Source organism: Lepidochelys olivacea (assembly GCF_965140295.1).
Source record: "Lepidochelys olivacea isolate rLepOli2 genome assembly, chromosome: 27".
NCBI lineage: Eukaryota > Metazoa > Chordata > Testudines > Cheloniidae > Lepidochelys > Lepidochelys olivacea.
In genome coordinates this window covers 13,134,470-13,160,344 of record NC_140437.1, presented here as the reverse complement: position 1 = coordinate 13,160,344, position 25,875 = coordinate 13,134,470, and the positions used below count along the sequence as shown (strand labels likewise).

The following is a 25,875-nucleotide window of genomic DNA, read 5'->3' as shown; positions in this document are numbered from 1 at the left end:
CAAGTCAAGTTCCCCTGCAAGTGACACAGTAGCCTGGGAAAGACTCAGGGTGTCTCAGCACACAGGAGCACAGGATCTGGGCACCCAGGGGTGAGTGCAGAAGCAAAGAGGGCACAGTGACACAGGTAAGGCTTTGCCGTGGGCATGCTCAGATCTGGGCTTGGCTAACCCACCCAGGTATAAGGCAGATGCCTGGGTTAACTGTGCAGTGTCGGCATATCCTGGGGGCCGCTTTTTCAGAACGGCTCAGCAAATGAGCCCCAGCTGGCTTGGGCAGCCTCCCACCACCAGAGCGGTCAAATGGCCTGTATTTTTGCCTGGCTGGCCACCCTGAAAAGTTGTGTCTGGCCAGGCAAAAATACCGACCATTTTACCCCAAGAAGAGGTGTGTCTTACGTGGCTTGTGCTTATAAGCATGATATCTCCTACATTGTGATCCAGCCGGTCTGCCTCCTGGATAACAGCAGCCAGAAAACCATCTTAGGCTGCCTACTCTAAAGCATCTTAGCTATCTGAGCAACAACCCTTTTACAAACAGATTCCGAGCACAGCTAAAACTCCTGCGTAGATGGGGCCAGCAACTCGTTTCCTTTGTCTATCTACTGGCAAAATCTTCCGTGGCTTTGGCCTTGCCTGCACCTGGGGCAGCCGCAGCTTAAACCGGGGGCCAAAATGGCTCCCCCCCGTTACCACTTTGCACAGTGTTGACAGCTATTTTCCCCATTGGCCTGGACCTCTGAGGTCACTCCTGATTGCCGCAGAGTGTGCCAGGCACTACGTTCAAACGGGTGTCCAGCTACATGGGGTGTTGAGCTCAGCTGGCCTTGTCCACCCTAGCGAGACTGCTCAATGAGCTATGGGAGTGGATGCCATTGCTGTTATCAAACACAGCTCGCTTTTCTAGGACAGGTTTATGCTGGGCTACTTATTCCACAGTCCAAGCATGCCCCAAACAGCTGAAATCACAGTGCAAGCCCTTCGCTCACGCGCCTTGCCACCCAGCTTTGCCTGAACGTACCCCGTAGACATACATTGGAGAAACCACGCCCACCCCCTTAAACACCACACAGTCAAGCAAGCTTTCTCAAAGACGGGAGGGGATCGATCTGCTTTGTGGAAATGACTCGACCCATCCCAGCCTACACCCACTTCAGATCGGAGCTCCTCCCTAGCCATTTTACCATTCATTTAATCTCTTCTCCTCATCACCCCATCCAAGGGTGGATTAAGGCAAGTTACTTGTTGTAACACTCCTGGGGACACATGGAGTCACTGGTGCTGGTTTCAAGGCTTGAGCCTGTGGTGGGCTCAGGTGACTTCGGGTCTCATGATGGCAACCTAGAGGTGGCACTTCCCATAAGAGGGAGCTGGTCTGAATGGAGAAGAGAGGCCCAGAGTCAGGGAAGGGGCTGTCTGAACTAGCCAGGCAAAAGACCTGGTAGGAAGCACCTGCAGAAGTGTGAATGGGAGAGTGAGGCTTTAACAACTAGGCACCAGGAGCCAGGTTTCAGGCAGCAACTGTTCAGATTCATGTTGAGACAAGTTGATGCTGACTGCAGTGATGGTGGATAATAAATCAGGTGTGAAGGAAGGGTGTTACTTGACTTGTGAGTGTCTGTGTGCAGTTACGGGGGACCAAAAGCTTCCTCTGTGACATTTGAACACTTGGGTTTCCAGGCCCCATAGTCCAAGAGGGATGAGTCAGAGATGGCGTAGCTCACAGCTGATGCTGCCATGGAAATGCCCCCTGGAGTGGCCTGGCCTATCACACTTGAGAGAAGGATCAAAGATGCAAGAGCAGAGGGTGTACTCAAGAATCCGTGATGGGTTTTCAGAAGGAGAGTCCCCCCTAAAGGGAGGAAGTGTCTGTCTAGGGGAGTGGAGAGGAAGTCTTACTGGGGAGCCATTAGCTTTTATGCATCCCCAGTGAACCCATAAACCCTAATTCACAGCTGCTCTCACAGCATTTATATTATTACAGACATTCCACTCTGCCCTGTAGCCTAACCCCAGATCTGCCATTGCTGGTACCGACGTGATCAGAGCCACACCCCCCTTCCCTCAATCCATGGCCACCACACAAAAGTAGCAACGTTGCGCCAGACACGGCCTCGCAAGTATCCACATAAGAAATCATACAACGAAGGCAAGTGTCTCCAAGCACCCTGCTCTGAAGGAGCGTACACTCAGATAGAGGCACAGAAATGCGGGGCCATCTTCTTGACAAGCAGCCTGGAGAGCTCCGGTATCATTTAATTATTGCCTTATAGAGCATCAGATTTCAGAACATTCCCACTCAGTTTATAACTCCCGAGGAGGACAAGTGGCAAATGAATGGCTGCTGAACTGCACTTTCACAAACACCCCTATAAAGTAAAAAGAACAAGGAGTGGCACCTTAGAGACTAACAAATTTATTTGGGCATAAGCTTTCATGGGCTAAACCCCACTTCATCAGGTGCATGGAGTGGAAAATACAATAGGAAGATACATATATATATAGATATAGATATACACACACACAGAGAGAACATGAAAAGATGGGGGTTGCCTTACCAACTCTAATGAGACAAATCAATTAAAGTGGGCTATTATCAGCAGGAGGAAAAATCACTTTTGTAGTGGTAATCAGGATGGCCCATTTCAAACAGTTGACAAGAAGGTGTGAGTAACAGTAGGGGGGAAAATTAGCATGGGGAAATAGTTTTTCATTTGTGTAATGACCCATCCACTCCCAGTCTTTAGTCAGGCCTAATTTGATGGTGTCCAGTTTGCAAATTAATTCCAGTTCTGCAGTTTCTCTTTGGAGTCTGTTTTTGAAGTTTTTTTGTTGAAGAATTACCACTTTTAGGTCTGTAATCGAGTGACCAGACAGACTGAAGTGTTCTCCATCTGGTTTTTGAATGTTATAATTCTTGACGTCTGATTTGTGTCCATTTATTCTTTTGCGTAGAGACTGTCCAGCTTGGCAAATGTACATGGCAGAGGGGCATTGCTGGCACATGATGGCATATATCACATGCAAGACCCTATAAAGTAATTGATGACAATGGAATGATGCCAGGGATTAATGTGGCCCAATATTTGGAAAGTAGCTGATCATGAAAAGCAACAAGTAAATGCAAAAAGTTACTTATATTAACAATTTAAAGGAAACAATAGGTTAAGCAAATGGATCCTCCCTAGGACACAGTTAGGAGGGGTTAAAATATCAGCTGTACATATGGGAGAAAATATTACCAGCTTCTAAAGGGTTATACAGGCCATTCAAATAAAAGCGAGGGCAGTCAGGTGTTGAGAACCCAGACACGAAGGAGTAAGATCAAGTGGGTAGAAAGAATACTGGATGGGAGCCAGAATTCATGAGACATTAACTCACTGTGCACCCCAAGCACAATGGGGTCCCATGATGGGGCTCCCAGGAATTACCTCAATACCAAAAATAATGAGGGGTTTAGGAAGGGGATTTCCCTCACCTAACCTGGAACTAGTGGGGAACTATCATGCTGGGAGGTAAAGGTTTCTTCTGCAACGTCTTGCCCATGCCTGTGATAACCACGAAAACCCCTGGGTTGCTGTCCGAGTGACTGAATAACAGAGTTTCCTCCTGGTGGTCTTATTTAGATAGCTGCACTAGCTGTTGTCAAGGCAGCTGTTCAGTGCAGCACGGGTGAAACACACATTCCCATTTCACACTTGAGAAAATTGGAGCCTTTCCTTCAAACATGACCAACGGCACCCAACATCCAGCCCTACCGCGTGTCAGTCACTGCTGAGTGGGGCTCCGTTCAGTGAGTTTGTTGAGGAGGAGACAAGTTTGAAGTCTTACATCGTCACTGGGGGTGGTGGGAAGGAAAATCCTCACATTCAACAAGAAAAGAGAGAGGAAGAGTGTAAGCCTGGGATTCTTAAAGAAGTTTGAGGAGTTAGGTGCTCCACTGAATGGTAGCAGCATCTAAATCCCTAAGTCCCCTTTGAAAGGCCCAGGGTAAAGATCATAGAATCTCAGGGTTGGAAGGGACCTCAGGAGGTCATCTAGTCCAACCCCCTGCTCAAAGCAGGACCAGTCCCCAATTTTTGCCCCAGATCCCTAAATGGCCCCCTCAAGGATTGAACTCACAACCCTAGGTTTAGCAGGCCAATGCTCAAACCACTGACCTATTCCTCCCTGCCAAAAGCAACATAGGAAGTGATTGTTGCAGACAGAAGGGCAGGGGTCTGTCTGCTGCACATTGTGGTGATCGATCTGGGCAGAGAGTTTCCGTTGACAGCGTCCGATGTGGCTCATCTTCTTTCCTCATTAACGTGGCTGGCAGCAGGAAGAGGGAGCAGACCTGTCTTTAGCCTGGCTGATACCGCATTTCTGCTGGTCGCTTCAGTGGCACAAGCCCTGCCATCTCTCTTGCCTTCATTGGAACATGGGATGTTGGGCCAGAGCTGATGAAAACAGCCGCTGAGTTAGTGCATTGTCCTAGGGCAATTTAATACGTCCAGCTGTCTTCTGCTGGGGTTTACACCTCTGATGGATAATGCACTGAAATACACGGTTGCATTGCTGGGAATCGGCAGAATTCACAACCCTCCCAGGCAATAACCCCTACCGGGAACTGCCCTCCAGCTTCTTGATCCTTCCTCCCTTTTCTCAGGTGAGCCTGCAGAACAAAAGCCCTGCTAAGAGCACACTCTTGCTATGCACCCTTTGAAGCTCAGAGAGAGCAGCAGTTCCATCTCCTCCTTCCTGGTTTCCACGGCAATAAGAAGATAGCCCTCCTTGCCAACAGCGCGCAGGCCCTGTCTACACTAGGCAAAAAGATGTTGCCAAAAGCCCAGCACTTCGGTTGCCTTGTGCTGGAAACTCCTTTGCAATGCCTCACATCCACACAGAGCCCTCACCGCAGGCATCTCACCAGCATCAGTCGGACCATTTCGCTCTGGTCTCGCTCAACCGGTGCAACCTGTGTTGGTTTCTCTGCAGCATACACAGGAAGCCGTGAGAGCCGCAGCTGCCCCAGTTCTCCATGTTCCCCATAACCCTATCCACAATGCAGTGCTTCACGCCTGGAGGTGACTCAAATTCCCCTTGTCTCAGTAGCAAAGCTGACTTATGAGAAATGGGTTTCAGGAGCCCCAGAATGCACTGGGACAAGTGCAGCTGTGGGGGATACACCCAATGGTTTTATCAGAAACAACACGGCACTGAAGCACCGCATGGGCAAGTGAAAGGAGCATCTTATGCTTTCAGTACCTTTGCAATGGGCTTCCTTGCTTTGTGTGGACCCATCCATTGTGTCAGAATAGACCATGCGGATGCCTCTTGCTAACTTCCCAACTGCTTGATTATCCCCGACTCCCCACCACCTCGAAATCCACACACAGGGGGGCCCCGCCACAAGTTGATCTAACTCTTTCCTAATGGGGTTAACCACCTCTTAACTATCATCCTTCCATGGGTCCAGGGATCGACACATGGGGGCTAATCGAGCCTGCTGTGAAGGCAATGGAAAGATTCCCATTGACTTAGGTGGATGCTGGATCCAGGCTGTGGGGAATAAATGGGTGGGGATGGAATCTGGCTGCGTGCTCCAACCAATGCTGTCTTCACCCAAAGAATCTCAGTTCTGTTCAGTGCCAGACAGATTTCAGTTACATACTTTCCATGAGGAAACGACTTTATGCTGTGGGGTGAGCCCACATTCCTGGTCATGTGAAAGTATGACCAATCCCATTTACAATGCACCCGTGGCCTGTAGTAACTAGTTGCTCCACTTCAGACCTGGTTGCATCCTTAGCTCAGCCTTGCTGTTTGTAAAGGAGAAGGGATTGGAGGCATCAGAATCTCAGGGTCCAGTTTTCTTCCCCTGCCTAAGACACAAGTAAACTTGGAAGTCAATGGGTCCAGTCAGTTAATTTGCAGAGGAATAAACCCTGGTGCAGGTTTTCCTTCCCACACTTCCTCCTGTGTCTTGGCAGGTGCATTGTCTACTGTCACTCTCTGTGTCAGTCCCTGCGTAGATGTGACCCAAACCCCTTCAGTGGAGTGCTGTCCATCCCCCTTAATAAAGCTGATCAATCTGCTACAGCCTTGGCTAGCAAAGGTAAATCTTTTAGATCAGGCACCAGAGGGTTATGCTTTAAGATCCAGAGTTCACAGGTTTGATCCCACCAAGGAGTGTGGCATTACACATCTCCTGCCAATACAGTTCCAGATCCCTGTGGTGGTATTTGCCAGCCTCAGCATCCAAAGCCCGTCACCTGCCTTTAAAATCACCCCCCAAGAATCAAACTTATCTGAATTCAGAATCAAGTAAGATTCAGATCATGCTCACGGGGAATCTTACAACTGAAGAACACTGCTTCACCCTCTGTGCTGGATATTAAATTGCATTTCTGCCCCGGCTTGCTGTGCTCTCAGATGGCCAATGACACAGTTTTCGTTACAGAGGTGAGACACCTGATATGCCGTTAAGCAGTGACATTCCCTGTTGCAAATAAGCCCTAGAATCTGTTTCCAAAGGTTGGTCTTGACCAACTATACTCACCTGTGTGGCTGCTCCAGATCCTTCCTTGCTGAAAATTCAACCACAATCAAGATATTTGGACAAATCCAAAAAACTGGAGTACAACACAGAAAAGGAGAAAGGCTTACTTATACTCCCCCATCTGTCTGTGTGTATCCAGCTCTTAGATTGCAAGCTCTCTGGGGCAGAGGACATCTTTTTGTTCTGTGTTTGTACAGCCCTTAGCACAATGGGGTCCTGATCCATGATGAGGGCTGATGGGCTCTATAGTGATACAAAGAAAGAAAGAAAGAAAGAAAGAAAGGCTAAATAAATGCAAAGAAAAAAAAGGCAAGTTTTTACATCAAGCTAGCTACCTTAATGTAAAAACCTTAGTGGAGACAAAACCCTGTTGTTTTTATCTCAGTGTGTCTAGATGATGATGAAGTATACCCCAGATGGTGGGATAGGGTTCACCTGGACTAGCGCCATCAAGGTAAAATCTACCTGTGTCTTGTCTCCATTAAGAGTTTGTTTATTATTTTCCCTATGGAAAAAGGTTTTCTATTTCTTGCAGCGAAGACCTAGCTAGAAGGAAACAGCCAATTGAGCTGGAGAGATTAGAGCAGTGGAAGCTTCAAGTAAGGAGGGGAAAGAATCAGTCCTGATGAAGTGTATTCATGGCAGGGGGAGGAAATTAACAGCACAGTTACACCAGGAAGGAGTTGGGACCAAGCAGCCACTGCAGTAAAGTGAGTTTACTGCTGTCTTAACATCACTTTTTCTTTGGGCAAGTATAACTGTTGTTACAAGACAGGTGTGTAGGGCTGGTCCAGGAGAGATCTCTAATTTATTAAGTGATCCACAATATAAACCAGTGCTTGAGGGTCCCATGCCATGAGAGGCAATGATTTTGTGCATGATTTAATTAGCTTTAGACAAAAGTCAAATGGCATTAAGCAGCAAGCAACTAATTTCTCTGTGTTACAGAGACTTTACAAAGGTAAGCGGGGGGGGGGGGGACGACGGGACATTTGATGATAGAGATCTCTCCATTCAGTAGAGGATTTGAATTATGACCTGAATATACAGGGCCAGGTTCTGAATTCGTTTACTAGTGTAAATTTGGAACAGGGGCATTAGCTTCTGAATAAGTGAGGTCAGAACCTAATCTCACAGATCATACATTTCCCTTTTAAAAAGCAAACTCCATCAGGATCTGATAGAGATACACTGTGAGGACAACACTGAATTTGTGTTTTGTAACCACTGAGGGGGATTTGAGGTTTAAAGAGATCACCTCCTCCTTGAGGTAAGGTCAGTGGGAGTTCAGCAGGGGCAGAATTCATCCTCCTAAATGCTTTATGTGCTGAGTAAATTTTGTTTATTCACTGTATCAAACCCCACTCTTTACATCACTCATACAAACCATGAAGGGGAGGGAGGGGAAGCCCCTAGCATTTTTTTCACATCAGCTGTTAGGGAGAAGGTGGAGGGGAGAGATAGAGAGACCATAACTTGTAGGTTAGAAAATTCTGCTGTAAAAAATAGTAACCTGTTATCTGGTGAAAAATTATAGGGAATATGGTATCCTTTCACAGTAGCCCTTGAAATACAGTTACAGGTCTTTCCCCAACCTGCTCAAGACTCCAAATTTAAAGTTTTCTCCTAAAGCAAAGAAGGAGGGGGCTTGCACAACCAAAATGGAACAAAAGCATTTTCATGATACATGTAAATGAAAATGGTGTTTTGTTTTGTTTAAATGACAACCTTTCTTTGGAAGTTTGTAAACCCAAACATAGCATCACATTGCTTTAGTCCTGGAGATCCAGAAGCTGAAACTGCCTAGAGACAAACCTGAAACTGACCAGCGGAGACTGAATCAAATGCAAAAACAGTAACCAAAAAGCGATGGAGAGAAATGTAGATTTTCAAAACCTCCATCTTTAAGGTTTAACAATTCAAGTTGGTGTTAGTAACAAAGGTAAGGGAACTTTTTCAGATGTGATTTGGTGTTTGAGCCAAAGCCCCTTTCAGTGTTTGCTTTGTTTTTGACTGAAGCACCTACAAGGTTATGAAATGTTCAGATCCCCAGGGAAGCTGCAACTGTAACCATTTTCATCTGAAACACTCCTTCTCTTTGAGGCAGACCTGTTTCCATGTTTAAATCTCACATATATTCCTGATTTAAGTGTCCTTTCACAGAAGGAAAGTATATTTCTGATCTTTTGTCCTGAATTGCAGATCCTCTTTTACCTCTGTGTTTTGACAAAAAATTACTTAAATTAGCAGATTTTAGTTAATGTTCAGCAACTCAGAGGATATTCATAGGCTAATTCAGACCTTCATCTGGTGTACAAGCAAATTGCTAATTTAATAGTGAGTTGGATTTCAAACAAATCTGTCAGAACTAGCTATCATCAACTGAATTTTCTGAGAGGGGAATTTCTTTTCCCTCTCATGAATATTTTCTAAACAAACTAAACAAAATATAGTTGAAATTGTGATTCCACTTACAGTAAAATGAAATACTTCACAATTATAGCCATCCTTATTTCTTTTGTCTTGAGTTCTCACTTGTATATTCTACAGGCTCTTGCTTTATGTTCAGATCCAGCCAAAGATTTGTTATATAATTGAAATGGTTAATTACAATTAAATAAAAAATAAAACCACAATTTCTTCTTGCTTTATATACTGTGTATTTTATTTAAAGCTCTCAGCACACATTTGTTTGGCACTAGTAATGATACATTTTCAAACTGATACTAATTTAAACTTTTCAAAGTTCCAAGTTTTTCTTTAAACTAAAATGCAACATTGTATAAATAAGCTTTTGTACTGCACAAGCAATTAGAGAAATAAATTCATGAAAGGTTCAAACGAGAATTTGTAGAGAACTATTTGCATTTAACTTGTTCTTGTTTGCTACTAATGTACCAAAAAGATTTCTGAAACAGATAATTTATTGGTGTTAATCTGAAACAGAAAACAATAGACTTTAAGCGTGCCTTTTCATAGTAATCCCACATTTCAATGAAATGTCATGCACATTTCCCCCTGCCCCCCAAAACACTTGCAACATTCCATGCCAAGAAACTTTCCTAAACATCTAAGGAAAAATCATTGTTATACTTGCAGACAAATTTTTAAAACCCAGTAAGAACACTTTTTTTGCCTGAGCAAAAAATGCCAGAATAAAAAGAAAACAAATGCTAAAATCAGACTATATTTATGAAGTCAAAAGCCTTAAGCTGATGTTTAAAAAACAAAAAGTACAGAAGCTTCTATTCTACATAGTGCCTCAACCATACACAAAAATGCAACTGTCTGAAGTGACTTTAAAAAGAAATACAAACGTGTTTAGGGAAATATTTAAGAAAAACTACACATTTATAAAACTGGCAGTGTTCTTAAACTGCAGGAAAACTGTTGTTTAAGCCATTCATTTTATAAAGCCTTCCTTACTGGATTTTTTATTGCAATTAGTAAGAACATTTAAATTTTCATGAGAAATTTTGTGTCTCTTAGTAGATTGGTTTACCAAAAGTATATTTTCTCCCACATTCAGCTGAGACATGGAAGTTCAACATTGTATGACAGTCTCCTCACACCATCTTCTTGAAGTGAATGAATGCAAGCCTATTTTCCCTAAGTAGATCAATGATTTAGCCTTCTCTTCTGTTTGCATTCCCTAAATACCTTGCATCTGGAATGCTCCACCAAGGGGAAGTCCTTTGATATTCTTTCTTGTTTCAGATCTAAATTAAAGACTTCCCTCTTTGTTTGGATTGTTTTTAGGAGAGGCTCCCTTGATTTCCTTAATTTTAGAGGGTAATGTTCCATGGGGTCTGTCCTCTGGAAATTAATAAACTACAACAAAAGCATTTTGGTCAAGTTTTGAAAAAGATCTGAACTAAGTAGTGGTCAAAACAACTCATTTATTTTACCTGGCTGCATTTATCTCAGCCACATTTCAATGTGAGGTTGAAGAGTTTTCAGATCAGTTGCAAAGAAGAAGTTTTGAAGGGCTTATTCTCTGCACTAGTAAGTTTCTTTACAAATTTCACTGCTCTGTTCTTTTCACCTGTAAATTTCAAGCTTGAATTACAAACTGAATGCATTAATAACATGCATATGGCCACAGCAGTGCCCCTGTAAAGAGTGAATTTAGTTTGGGTCTTTTAAAAGAGCCAATAAGCAATGCCTCTGGAAGGGAGGAAACACACTTTATCCTACAGAGCAGTATGCCCAGTTTAAAAAGAGGGGATCTCGGTATAACAAACTAGTTTAGATGCAGTGAAGGTTTTTAAAAGAGTCTGAGACAAAAAGTAATTCACAAGTCATTTTTTATGAAACTCCTAGATATCTGTGGCATATAATTGACACATTCGGTTGGGTATAGGAGTAAATTACATGCACTAGATAACAACTTCATGTCTTGGAGTGATTTAAAGTTTGTTGACTACCAACCTTTGCATGCAAACCCTCATCAAAGCAATCTTTAATATATAAATACTATTTAAAAAACTAAGAAACCAAATAATTTAAAGATGGAAATGTATTTATAGAGAATAACCACATTGTTTAAGTAGCACATATTAGTAGGGCATGTATCATTCAATTTGTGTCCAAAAAACCCTCCAAAACCAAAGTAAGCAGTTTAAAAAAATGGTTACCAAAAGAAAAGCAAATGTAAAGTATTTTTATATACCAAAGTTTCTGGGCGATTATCGATGCAGACACAATAGATATAATGCAGATAATAATCCTTAAACAAGGATTTTCCAGATGAGTTTTACTTGATGGGTTAAAAGAACTGAAATGCCATGCACATGTCATTAAACTACTTTTGAAACCTAACCTTAACATAATTAAATACGTTGCGGTGTTCGTCCCCCCCCCCCCCCCGCCGGGAAAGAAAACACGTGTTGGTAAATGTTATTAGGATCTGTTTTAATTAAAGACAATAAAAGGGAAGAGTCTTGTGTATACTCTTATTGGGAGTTTATACATCATTGGTTGCCTGTCCGGAATGTGTTCATAACAAATCAGAAAAGGGCAGGGGATATTTTTTCCCCTTTAATGTCTGTTTCAAAAAGTGGATCTTATTGGGATTAAAAGAAAAAAAAAAGTCCAGCTAACTGCTAAGAATTAGCATCGACCTCCTCACTGCAGTCAGCAGTTGTGCGTTTTGTTTGGAAAGGCTACGCTTCAACACCCCCACCCCCAACAAAACCGTAGCCAGGATTGATCTGCTCCTGCCCAGCAAAATCTTTAAACACGCACAACCTGCCGCTGGAGCGGTTCTTCCCCCCCCAAGCTTGCAAAGGAATCGGTTTGTGCCACCCGGTTGGAAACACTCAGCCACCACTTAGCGGGCGGGTTCCGAAGATGCAATACACACATGCCTCCCTCCCTGCAACACAAACCCCCAGGGGTTTTTTTGCACCGAGGGGTGGCACGTTTAGAAAAGATCCCAGCTAGCAAAGGGGACTGGCCAACAACGTGTTGCCTTTTTTTTTTTTTGGGGGGGGGGGGAATAACTGGCGCCTCTCCTGAGCCACTTTTGCGGCTGCACCTCTTTTGCCTTGGGAATCTGGAAGGAGCTTGATAAATTATTCCTCTCCCCGGCTTCCTTCCTCTCCCGGTGTTTCACTGACGGGGCTGGCCTCAAACCAGGCTATTGTAGGAATTGAAAGAGATCTACCCCCATCTTGGTGACTTCACTTACAAGATCATGGACTCTTTAGCCTTTCCCCCTCCGCCCCCAGACAATGAAGGGAACTCCACTCCCAGGAGGCAGCTGCCCCGATCCTTCCCCACTCAGCACCAGAAGGCGCGTGGGAGCTCCCGCAAGACGGGGGGACACACACCCACCCACCCACGTGACGTTTGCCACGGGGGGGGGGCGGGGGTGTTTGTTGTTTTCACAAGCGATCAGCTACTCCACACCGGCTTCCACTCCATTCATGAAATCTAACCCCAGCGCCCGGGGAAGGAATGAACACAACTGGGCTCCCTTCACCCCCGCCTCTCTCCCTTTTTTTGGGGTGGGGGGTGGGGAATGATTTGGGCTGTTGCTATTTTAAACCGCTCCTAAAAATAAAGTCTGCAGAGAAGAAAGGCTGAGAATAGGGCAAGCTGGGAAGGGAGGGGAAGGGGGGGGCCCCACGGGGAGGGGGTGTCTAGTTATTGGGAGGCTGATGTCCAATTCCGTTGCAATTCAGAGAATCCCAGCCGTTCAGAGATGGGAAAGATGAAGTAGCTCCCATCCCTTGGCCTGGGATGAGTGACATTTTCCAGGGCATTCTGCGTCCAAGCCATTCCTACCCATCCCCCTGTTGCTACGATCCTGGGTGGGTTTCGACCCTCTTCGCTTCTTGGCTGATCAAAACATGCGCCCTTTGGAAGGCGGAGGGGGGGGAGTGGGGAAAGAAAAGACCATGTGCATTGCCCTGTGTGCTCCCCTCCCCCCACGGTGCTCTCAACGCATGGAGCATGCAAAGAAGCACAAATCGCTGCAAGAGGAGGGGGGCAGGCCAGGGCTTCATTCATTCCCCCTGCTCTCCGCAACGTGGTCTCTGTGCCTATCCTTCGAGGGGGCTGGGAGTTCCTGGAGAATTCCTCCCGGCCCCCCCCGCTCCCTCCCCCAGGAGTGGCTTGATTTCTCCTTTCCCCCCGCCCAAAGCTTTAGCGATCCTCGACAGAAGGGTTCAAAGGCGAAAGGGACACATCTTCCTGTCCCTTCCTAGGGAGCCATCGTAGATGAGATCAGCTCCCCCCATCCTTTCCCCCCCCCCAGCACCTCTTTTCTCCGGATCCCCCTTCCCCACTCCAGTGTCCCCACACCGCCTGCAGAGTGCGGTGGAGATGCTGCGACCCCGGGACTCCAGCTCGCTCCTTAGATGAAGAAGTTTGCACCGGGCAAATCCCCATTCAAGCCCTGGGAAGCCATGGGGGGAGGGGAGCCAGGCTGGGGGCGGGAGGGGGGCTTGATTTTTAGAGAAGGCTGAGTGTGTGTGGGGGGGGGGGAAGCTGGAGGGATGCTTGCTGAGATGAAGCCAACGTCCCCACATCTAAAGGCTCCCTTGGCCAACTGGAAATCAAATAGTAATTTATTTTATTTTATTTTTTTTTATTTTTGAATAAAGGGTCAGGCTCCCCCCTGGCGGTGCCCGCCCCTCCCACTGCAGGGGGGCGGGGCTTTCGGCACCACCACCACGTGGCTTCCTCTCGCAAACATTTTCACTCATTTTTTTTTCTTCAGGTCGATTTTATTTAGGGGCGGTGCCAGGCAGCTTCACCCAACGTCCTGTGACACACGAGTGCGACTCCAAGGAGTTGGGGGGCTGAGCCAAAAACAGCCGCACTTTCCCCCCAGCCCGCCATCCCAGTGGAACTAACCAACTCCCCCCACTGAGCTTGTGATCACCAGGAATCCCACCTCCTCCTCCCCCCCAGCCCCTCCTAAAAAAATCCTAAAAAACCCAAACCGCCCCCCCCCCAAAAATAACAACTCGCTTTTCCAGTTGTTGGGCTCCAGTTTGAATTGGGAACTTTCCTTGGGATTTTTTTTATTTGAAGAATCCATAAAGAAAAGTTGTTCCCCACCTCCCCCAGCCCTATCAGCCCTCCCTCCCCCCCTTCCCTCTCTTAACACCCACCCACCGACTATCCACATCTCTTGTGATCCACCATGAACAAGCTGTACATTGGGAACCTAAACGAAAACGTGACTCCAGGCGACTTGGAGAAAGTCTTCAATGACCATAAGATCTCCTTCAGTGGTCAGTTTCTGGTGAAATCGGGCTATGCCTTTGTGGATTGCCCTGATGAGCAATGGGCTATGAAAGCCATCGAAACTTTTTCTGGTAAGCAAGATTATCTCTCTCTCCCCTTCCCCTCCCCCCTTTCTTCCCTTCTGCTTTTGCACCAAATCTCTTAGCCCTTGCAAAATAATACCAATAAGGAAAGGGGGGGGGGCTCTGCTGTTCTAACCCCCCCCCCTTCTTTCTCATGGCTCCCCCAGTTCATCTCTGATGAACGCACCACCCAGCCATGGCCCTCCTGTTTCGCCAGTGGGCCGGATCCCCTTGCTTTTCCCAGGGCCTTACACGGATCGCCTTTAAGCAACCAAAATCACGAATCAGCGTCTTTCCTCCCCCCCCCCCTCACCCCAGCAAATCGTGGGGGGTGCAACGAAGGCCACGCGGGGCCAGCACCAGGGGATTCCCCAGCAAAGTCACGCGTGGGGGAGCTGAAATCCCCGATTCCCACCCCCCTCCCCCGACTAGCTTGGGAAGCTGGGCGAGGCCGATTCTCCCCTCTGCTTCCCCCCTTCCCTTCAGCCAGAGCACCCCGTATCCGGGCTGGGGGGGGTCCCCCTAGATCCAGCCCCTCCCTCCAAGCAGCACCAGGCCGTTCGGGGTTCCCAGCAGCCTTCGCCGCCCCCAGCGTGGCTCCCCCCAAGGCGTGGGGGCCCTAATCAGTGTATTGGGGGGGGGATCCCATCAGCAGGAGGGGAGGGGGGCGTGGGACTTTAGCCATTTTGATTTGAACGTGGGGTTTCCTGGGGCATATGTGTTGTGTGTAGTAGCGCGAAGGTCGCCATGCTGGGCTCTCACAGAGAGGAACTCCTAGGGAGCAGATCATCTTTTTTAGCTGATGCCAGGCTCTCCCAAACTCAGATCCTCCTTTTCGACCCTCCTCTCCTCCCCCCAAAACAGATCAGTTAGGCAGAGCTCCCCATTTTGAAAGGAAAACGCCCTTCGTTCCATTGAGAAACATTTGATCCTTTCAGCCCTTGTGTGAAAAAAAACTGAGAGCCACCCCCCCCCCCCCCCACACACACACAAAGAAGCAACAGCAAAGAATGGATCTTAATATTTAATTCCTTTTCCTTTCGTTGAAGCAGACTTCTCTGTTCAAAACACCGCTCAGGGCGAGCGAAGGAATCAAATCTTCCTCAGCAGCATTGTCCAGGGAGCTGCTGGCCTGTACCTCCCCAATGCTCCCCAGCTCCAAAGCAGTTTTGTATTTAATAAAGTGCCCTGGCAGAGGAATCAGAACATGCATTGGTGCTGTGTAATTAGAATTAAAACGAAAAGGTTCAGGGGCAAGAATGTTACCCAAACCTTTCTGCATCCCACCCCTGCTCAGATTTTTAAAAAAGACACATTTTGTTTGTAGGGAAAGTGGAGCTCCATGGAAAACAGCTAGAGATTGAACATTCAGTACCCAAAAAGCAAAGGTAACAAACACAGTGTTTTAATTCCTCTTATTTTCCCTGTTGGAAGGGTATAGCTCAAGGATAATGGGGGGGTGAGGCGGAGGGGGAGGATTTATCATCACAATCATGTGCATGTGAAATTAAATGTAAGAGGGGATTACTGGGTTTTAGACCGGCCCAAAGCTACGCATGAGTCAATTCTGAGAATCAACTTTTACATTTCGCCTTTGTTTGTTTAAGTTACTTTGAAAGTAAGTTTTTTAAAAAAAAAACCAACCAAAAACACCCCCAAAAAGCCAGGTACAAAATAGTGGTTTGGCCAAGGTGGTGTATTGCTGAGCTCTTGCTGAAGGCAGGCTGTTTTGTTCACTTTGAAATACCTTTTACACATTTTTAAAATTTGTAACCTAATATTTAAAAAAAAGTTAAATTGGATTTTAAAAAAAAAAAATAGGGCCTTGTTTTCACATTTCATGCTAAGGTGTAGTTTAAATTAATTGAATTAAGGACATTGGCCCAGCTTCTTGTAGAGAAGAACTCTCACTGAGCTGTAATTATTAAATTTCCTTCATCTTTACTTTAAACATGAAAAAGTGTCTCCTTTCTTTACAAGTATCATTTCTCCCACTAGATTTTTTCAGAAGTCTACAATCTTCTCCATGTTCTTGGCCTTTTGTTGTTGGGTGCTCACCTTGGGCTGATGATTTATTCTGGTTACCAGCAGATATTTTGCAGTGTAGGGCAGATGCCACATAAAGAAAAGAAATATTTTCTAGAAAAGATACATTTCCCCTACCCCACAGGAAGCAGGCAAGTTGGCCCAAAATACAAATAGTCTACGTTGAATTCTAGCAGAATCTGTAATATGCTTGATCCACGTGACCAGGCAGTTACTTCAACAACAGAGCAGGAAGGAGGTGGCTTCTTAAAAGATTGTTTTAGCTTTTTTATGACTGAAAAAATATACCTGAAGACTAGTGGAATCTGTGTTATTAGCAAAGGGTAAGCCTTAATTTTTGCTTCCCAGCTCTCTCTTTTCCATTTGTTGGCCTTTTAAAATTACACACCAGTGTGTCCATGTGAATCCCAGAGACTGCAGGGCTGAATGCAGTGTGTTCTATAGGTCAGTGAGACCCCGTAGGTTTAGCTCAAACCTTAAAACTGATCTAATCCTTTAATATAAAATATTTTAGCAGTAAGCCCCCAACTCATGCATTGGTGATCAATATTGCTTAATACAGCATTCAAAGACTTGGTTGTGGTGTAAATTTCAATTGAATGAAATGTTATTGGAAAGGCAATTACAGTCTGAAGGTAACATTATAAAATAAAAAAAAAAGTCTAATTTTTTTTTTCTTAGCACTGCTAGAAAATCAATAGGTTGCATGGAACACAGTAGACTTCAAGCTACTTCTTAGTTCACTTTCTCCCAACCCTTTTCAGACTTTATTAACAATATCAAAGAAGAGCTATACTCTATAGGTTGCATGGAACACAGTAGATTTCAAAATATTGCTTAGTTTGCTTTCTCCTAACCCTTTTCAGACTTTATTAATAATGTCAAAGAGCAGCTATTCTTAAATGTAAACACAGTGTAATTCAAACAAATTGTGGTTTAAAGTTTATAAGAAGAGAAATCAGACCTAAGGTTAGTTAGCAAATTTTAGTGAGAAACAAGAGAAATAAAATTAATTACATATAGATTCTGTATGCCATAGTATGGTGGTTTTATATATATACACACACACATATATATATGTGTTCATACATATACACACACTAGTCTGCTTTATTTAAAGCTACAGAAGCCATTTTTGATGTTGACTTTCTCCTTAAAGTGCTTAACTTCAAGTAACTTTTATTAGTACAATATTGCGGTGGTGTTCAAGTTGGATATATTCTTCTGTCACTTAACTATGGTTTGAGAAAGTAACTTTGTCTCAGTTTCCTAAGACAGGCTTGTATTTCTGTTTTTTCTAAAAATGATAGTAAACTTGGAAGTTGTTAGACAAATATAATCTTTACTAGATGGTATACCATATTTTTCTCTTTTTTAAATTCAGAGTGATATTATGTTAGAGGCAATGTTTCTAAGTGAGTTTGTTTTTCTGGTTGTTTTGAGTTTGAATTTCCCAGTCTAAGAACATATAGAACAGGAATTAGTTAATTAAGTAGGATAGCCAAGGACTCAATCAGATGTTCTTACTGTGATTTCTTTAAAATAAAATGAAATAAAACCTGACAAGGTTGTTAAGTACAGAAATTTTAAAAAATAAAGTTACATTCACTCATGTACTTTACTGAGAATTTTAAAAATAAAAGTTGTCTTACGGATTGGATCTGTTTGATTAGAAATTAAAAATAATAATGCTCAATAAGACTGAAGGATGTTTTTGGAACTGAATGTATTTGATTAAACTTCATATAGTGAATGCATCTTTCATGAGGGTTTCCTTTCTTCTTTAAAATGTTTCTTCTCTTTTCCTCACTTCTAATATAAATATGAATTAAAACATGCAGAATAAACTAACAGTACACAAGAGAATTGTTGGTATGTATTTCTGCCCCCAAAATATAAGAGAAACACATTCATTAAGAGTGATTTTGTTGATGCTGCTAGGAAACCATTTTAAATAAATACTTTAAAAATATTAAGAAAGAAAATACTCTGATGCTAAATACACAATGTAATTGTTTGGAGATTAATATTCTAAACCTGAAAGTTTTATGAAACTTGCTTAGGTTAAAGTTTCTCTCATTGCTACTCTGTGACTTTACTGAGGAAGGGTTGGCAAAATTAGGAATTATGGTTTAAAAGGAAAACACAAAAACCTGAAAAATTGTGTGTATGTTGAAAGGCTTACTGAAGAAATGATCCCTTCGATAAATGAATTTTTACCCCCAAACCCCTATAAGATTAAGAAATGTTTTAAGGGGGGTAGATCTGTCTGAAACTGAAAAGACTTAAGTGGATAGATTTGAAAAAAAGAATGAATGAATAAAGGGTGGGGGGGGGGGGAGAAAGAAAGAACGAAAGAAGTGAATCCATCAAGCAAACATTCCAAATATGAGGAATGTGGAAGTGAGTAGCCCAGAGAGAATGAAACTTAGTAATTGAGGGAAATAGTGAATATGGCTGATAACAGCCAATACACTTAAAACTAAAAGGATTTGCACAGGTTATTTTTAAGCAAAGGCAACTTGTAAAGAACAGATACAGTTAGAAAAGTTTGTGTCCCCAAACAGAAGAAGGAAATTTATTAATTACAAGCAGATACTTAGTTGTCTGCTGCATTGCTCTGGGTATAATTTAACAAGTTTGCTTGAGGGGGGTTGGATTACCTTTTCCCCCCAGTCTTTGTTTCAAGTTAATACCTGTGTAGAAATATTGTAATCTTATCCATGATGTGTGTTCATAATGAAATATTTTAAAACTTTGTTTAAACACCAAGTGGCACTTTAAAAGAAAAAAGTATTAGTTGACAAAAATTGCATCTTACTTGCTTCTGATTTCTTGGTTCTACAAAAAGTTCATGGAAAATCTAGGTAGGTTTTTTTGTGTGTTTTAATTCAAGAAAACTTTCTTGAATGCTGAGACAAATTAAATCTATAACCCATTCTTGAGGTCACTTACCTCCCACAAATCAGAGGTTGTTAACTTTTTAAAGGTTCTGCCTTTCAAGAGAAGTTAGCACCATTCTTGTTTAGAGCAGTTTCTGAAAGTTGAAATGCCTGATACAAGGAAAAAAAACTTCCATTTTAATATTCTAAGCTTTTATTTAAGATCTCCTTTTTGGTTATCTTAATAGGTTCGCTTTGGACTTAATACATTTAAATCAGTGATTATGAATACTTATTTGACACCCTCAATACCTGTAGTAAATGAACACTGTTGGTGATTTCCAACCATGAAGGATAGACACAATTTGTTAGTTCCATGTTCTTCTGGAGTAAATTTGAAAAAATTAGGTTTAAAGTTTTGGTCACTTGAGATGTGAGCAATTTTAATATAACTGAAAATAAAAGATAATCTTAATAATTTACAGTTTGAAGCAATTGGTTCACCCCTTCTCAGTAAAAACTATAACTGGCAAGTGTCTACCAGAAGTTGCAACTTGATTGCAAACTTTCTAGTCTCAGCTTTTAGACCAATGAAAAATGAAGACCTGTAGATGCCCCTTTTTTTTTTTCTTTTTTAGCATTTGATGGTATTCCTTGTGGAAGGAGAGTGAATTTGGTGCTCAAGGAAACATCTGTAGTAGTTTCTGGGTCTGGATCGGTTTCTCCCATAGAGATTGATTATACTTTTGCCTTTTAGATTAAAACCATTTTTTAAAAAATAAATATTTTTTTCTCCTTAAAAAAGTTACAGCTTTAAGAATTTAGACACTTAAGAAGGCATCCGTCCCCCTTCCTCCCCCCAGATATAGAAATGTTAATGTTTTCCAGAATGTGCCACTAGGACTTGGGAAAGTTCAGAAAGCAGGAGAGGCTGTTGAAAAATAAGATTGAGTTAGTCCAGTGTTTGAAATTCCAGGCTGAAGAAACAGAAAGAGTCCCCTTCTGCCTCTAGTAGTAATTTACAGGTTTTGCTGGCTTAATGAATGGAAGGTACCTCACTCAGTGTCAGTGTGTAAAAGGTTTTCACTCTCTATTAATGATGCCATTCATTTTTTAAAGACCCCATCAAACCCCCCCCACCCCCCCGATTTTGTGGCAACTTAAGGGTTTCTTAGAGAGTAGATGTTGCTTTTGCAAACAGGAAAGTGTTAAAAAAAAATGTTGATGATGGAGAATTTATATGTGTAAAACTGTTTTGTGAACACCAAGGGATTCTTCAGCATGTTTCTCTTACAGTAGAGAGTAGGGCAGATGAATTGGGATGATGACGACTTTAACAGTGATCGGAAAAGCTTAATCTCTACTGCACATGAATTGCTAAAAAAACAAACAAACAAACCCAACAAAACACGAAACAAAACCTACCCAGAAAGTCATTGTTAGGTTGTTTTCTTATTTAGATGGGGGTAATGTTTTCAAAAGGGTCTACGGCCAGATCGATCTAGCAGGGGTCGATTTATCATGTCTAGTTTCGATGCGATAAATCGATCGCTTTAGCGTCAACTCCGGTACTCCACCTCAACGGGAAGCGCAAAGGGAATCGATGGGAGAGTGTCTCCCGTCAACACACCGCAGTGAAGACCCCGCAGTAAGTAGATCTAAGTACATCGACTTTAGCTATGTTATTCACATAGCTGAAGTTGCATAACTTAGATCGATCTCTCCCCCCCCCCCCATAGTGTAGACCAGCCCTGAGTGACTTAGGAGCTCGTGTCTCATTTTCAAAAGTGACTTAGACACTTGGATGCCTAAATCCAAGACTCATAAGTTACTTTTGAAAATGAGACACGAGCTCCTAAGTCACACAGGGCTTGTCTACACTTAAAACACTCAGCGCTTCGGTGTAGACGCTACCTGTGCCGATGGCAGGGTTTCTTCCCCTGGCGTAGATAATACATCTCCCCGAGAGGCAGTTGCTAGCTCGAATTCTTGCGTCGACCTACCACTGTCTGCACAGGGACTGAGGTGTGTTTCTACACCCCGGGCGATGTAATTATACCAACCTAATTGTCTAGTATTTGTGGCACCTTAGAGACTAACCAATTTATTTGAGCATAAGCTTTCGTGAGCTAGAGCTCCGATGAAGTGAGCTGTAGCTCACTAAAGCTTATGCTCAGATAAATTGGTTAGTCTCTAAGGTGTCACAAGTCCTCCTTTTCTTTTTGCGGATACAGACTAACACGGCTGTTACTCTGAAACCTGTAATTGTCTAGTGTAGACTAGCCCTTAGACGAGTTTGAAAATTCTACCTCTGTTGTCAATGTTCTGTCAGTCTTTGTCCGTGAGCCCACTGGGTCTTCTGAATTCTTATTCCACTTGCTTTGGGTTTGAAAACTGTGAATGAACAGGGAGGGTCTTCCAGAAAGGAATGCTGATACTTTAAAAAAGGTACTTAACATGCAAAGTTTAAAAATGTTTAAAATAAAAAGGCAGAAGAGGAACATAGGGCTTGCCATACTAGATAAAACCAAGGGTTCATCTAATCCAGGGTCTTGTCTCCAGTAACAGTTAGTGCCAGCTGTTTCAGGGGGAGGCGTAGGAAACCTTGCAGAAGGCAGTTATGGACTAGTCAGTTTAGGGACAGTTTCTTCCTAATTGTATCAGTCAGAGGTTGGATTATACCCTGAAGCTTGAGGGTTTATATAAAATCCAACTTTTTTTTTATTATTATTCTTACTACAATTCTGGGTGTTCTTGTTATCCCCAGAAATGTCCAGGTCTCTTGGGAATCCAGCTAGGAAAACATTTTTAGGATTTAATTATAGTTGTTTGTTTGACTCTACAAGTTCCAAAGTGTAGCTGCAGTGATGAAGGCTGCATGAGGCATATACCCCTTGTTAACAGACTGAATGTTGCTGGAAAGTATTTCTGAAACCCCTTAGAAGAAGAGTTCGGTTAGAGAACACGTGGAAGACAGAGAATTCTCCATGTGTTATATTCATTGATAAGATGATCAGCTGCGATAGACTTTTAGAATAGCTACTTGAGCCTCATTCACTTTTCAGCAGAATTCTTCCAATTTCTATTAGTCCAAGCTTTGAAACTGGATATTTATAGGGGTGAAAGAATGGAAAACATCTAAAACTTCTCCAGCCAAACAGACGCTCCTCTACACTTTCCTGGTGATGGTGTCCATGTGAAATTTGAGGGCTTACCTACATGAGAGAGTTAATTTAAAGTGTTACTTTGAAGTGATTTAGTTAAAACCAGTGCAAACTCTTACTTTGATTGAAAAGTGGCTTAATGCAGTTTAGGTTAGTCCAATTCCTAATCAGTTGAAGATTAGGTACTATATGCTATTCTTAGGTGGCTACACGGGGCTACGCTAAGAAGTGTGGTTGGCTTACCCACACTGCTCAGGGCTGTGAAAAAGTTCATGGCCCATGCAAAGTAATTCAGCCAACCTAAGCCGTGGTATAGACATCTCTAGGTCAATGGATCAGGGGGTAGCCGTGTTCGTCTGTATCCACAAAAAAAACGAGGAGTCTGGTGGAACCTTAAAGACTAACAACAACTTTATTTGGGCATAAGCTTTCCTGGGTAAAAAACCCATGAAAACTTATGCCCAAATAAATCTGTTAGTCTTTAAGGTGCCACCGGACTCCTCGTTTTTTTAGGTCAATGGAATAATTCTTATGTTGCAGCTGAGCTGCTGGAGTGGTTTAAATGTAGACGGAACGTAAGTTAAATGAGCAGTTTTCTTGCATAGAGAAGGCCAGGGATAGATAAGGCTCGCAGTATTCTGGTTTGCATCCAGCTAAGCACGTGTTTAAGCAGTGACTAGTTCCATTGACTTAATTGGACTGTTCGTTTGCTTCAAGCTGAGCACTTACTCGCTGTGCTTTGGATTGGGGCCAGGCTGCTTAGGGCCCCTGGTAGGCTCATTTAGTTCATCCCCCTTCCCCCACCTCCCCACAGGGGGCAATGCAGAATTGTTCCCTCCAGTCTGTTTGCTAGGGCTTTGTCCAGCCTAGTTTTAAAGTGTCTCAAACAATGGGGCACTTTCTCAGTTTATTATGGGGGAGATTTTCAAAGGCACAAAGAGAAGCTGGGTACCCGACTCTCAGTGGGAGCTAAGCACTTTTGCAAATCTCACCCTGAGTTCCCAAGTCACTTAGGCACCTAAGTGCCCTTTTCAAATGTGACTCAGGCACTTAGGAGCCTAAGTCTGTGGGATTTAGGCTCTTAAGTGTTTATCGCTTTTGAAAATAAGACTTAGGCTCCTAAGTCACTTAGGTGCTTTTGACGTTTCTACCCCTAAGTCTTTATTTGTGCCTGTAGGCTCTGCCGCTCCTGCTTTTGCAGCTGCCCTGAACTGTCCCCTTTCCAGCTTTCTTTCCAGCCCCCCACCCGGGGGCTTCCCCAACAGGTCTTGCAATAAAATCGGAACAGCGGAAGACATTTGATTGAGATTCTTGATAGCGCCTAGTGAAGAGGTGGGGGAGGGGCACAGCTATGACTACAGCAGCGGAGATGGGTAGCAGGCACAGGTATTTATAATTTTAGCATTTGCTGGCCCTAATCCCGAGATGAGGGCAGCGAGAGGCAACCGTGACTGGTTCAGCTAGAGGTGCATCCTTAATTCATGCCCCTGCCTCCTCACAGAAAGGGCGGCTCAAGAGGGGGAGTCCAAGCTTGTCTTCCAAAAAAAACCCCACCAAACCCAAAAAAACCCAAAACCCAACCCTCCCAAGAGTACTCCTGATCCTTCAGGAAACGGGTCATTTTATTTTATTGTAACTGACACTGGTGAGCCATGACGTGGTTGGAGCTGAAATTTCACACGTTTCTGGCTGCTGTAGTGGTCCAATCAACACGCGTGAGGGTGATTAAAAAAGTCAAACACCGGGGTGGGTTTTATAGAGCAATCCGACCGCGCACCCATGGATACGTTTGACACACGAACATATGACAAGGGTGACGCTCAGCTCTGGTGAAACTCCACTTCTGGTGCAGTGAGATGCAAGTCCTGGGTCGGTTGGGTGTATTGTAAGGCGTAAACAACACTTCCGATTGGAATTCAATTGAGTGGTGCAAAAAAAACGAAAGGGGGGGTGTTGCTCTGAAGAGGAGCCTGCTGTATTTTATTTTATCAAGTCAATTGCATAGATCCTATGGTTATGGACCCCATAAGAAAAGAATGATTGAGAGCCACGTTTTTTTAAGAACCAGGGCTAGATTTTTCAAGAGCTCGCCTTCCATTTAAGCATCTAGCTAGAAGCCACCTTTTTAAAAATATTCAGCACCCAGTGTGCTGAGCACTCAAGAAAACCTTGCCCTCCGTGGCCCAGAGATGCTCCCTAGGAGGCACTGAAAAGACTTGGAGAGTTCCCTTGATGTCGTCCCAGTTCCGCTGTTGCGATGAGCTTGGGCTGCTGGGGAAGAGCGAGGGGATTTAGCCTGCCAACCCTAGGGATGCACAAGATCTGTGGCCACAGACCCTCCCTACAAGTCCTAGGGAGGGTTAGCTCCTCTGTGCTTCCTCTTGCTTTCTTTTAAAACAGATGCCCCCTTTTCTCCCATCAAGAAGGGGGCAACACTGGCAACAGAGCCTTGAATTAATACTGCTCCAGGCTGCATTCGTTTAGACGTGTGTGTGTGTGTGTGTGTGTGGAGGGGGATTGGATAGTGACTCTGTCCTCATTTCTATGGGGCACCTACTCCAGAGGTGCTTTGACAGGGTCTGGAGAAGGGGGCGGAGCATTTGCTGCCCCCCCCCTCTCCTTTAGTGCAAAGCTTTCTAAAACCAGGGCAGGCCTAAAATGAATAACAAGCTGTTTTCAGACCTGGAGTGGAGCAAGTGACGTAGCTTATTGCATCAAGCTCCTGTAAACCAGGCTCATTCCTTTATGCGTGGCCTTAAAAACCAGGCAGCATACAGGGCACTTGTACCCAGCATCTTATTTTGCATTCCAAGCCAAATTTTCCTGCCTGCATCTATTCCCTAAAACACCCCTGCCCCCATATGCCAGATGTTTTTCCAGCTCCACAAGGCGATCTCTTCAGTGTGGTGGGTGCTATCAGAGTCTTCTTGGTCGAGCTGCTTAAAAGGCCACGTATTTTATCAGAGCCAAATAAATGTTTTAAATGGTTAGTACAATTGTTTTTTGTGTCTTGAGACTTCCAGTTCAGTTGGTCTTTGCTGTTGCTAAGAGCTTGTCAAACCTTTTTGAAACTCGCAGGATTAAGAACTCCTTCAAGATAAAGTTTTTTGGGTACAAAGTTATTCCATATCAGGTTTGGATGGGAAGTAAATGATAACCCGACTAAGTCAAGGGCCAGAGGAGATCCGTGAAGCCAGAAGTTCCGTAATCAGGCCAAATGCCCACTCGCTTTAGTTAGCTTTGCATGACTGAAGGCTCCAGGATCAGGTCCTTTGGCTACATTAAATGTAAAAACCAACCCTTAAATAAACCAACCCCTCATATTCATGCACAGTTAAAGTTACATGTTGAGCCACAAGATGTCAGCAAATGCGAAAGCCAATGCAGCAGTGATGGGGTCCCAATGCTGATATTCCCCCAGT

At 43.8% G+C, this 25,875-nt stretch overlaps 1 protein-coding gene across 1 annotated transcript in view; it reads left to right on the top strand.

Moving 5' to 3' along the window:
* The first annotated feature begins 14,153 nt into the window (after positions 1-14,153).
* Positions 14,154-25,875, top strand: part of IGF2BP1 (insulin like growth factor 2 mRNA binding protein 1) — a 65,837-nt gene continuing 54,115 nt past the window's right edge. The window contains exons 1-2 of the mRNA XM_084615933.1: positions 14,154-14,370; positions 15,689-15,749. Of these exons, the coding sequence (XP_084472059.1) occupies positions 14,196-14,370; positions 15,689-15,749 (236 nt within the window). The 5' untranslated portion in view covers positions 14,154-14,195. The remainder of the gene's footprint in view (positions 14,371-15,688; positions 15,750-25,875) is intronic.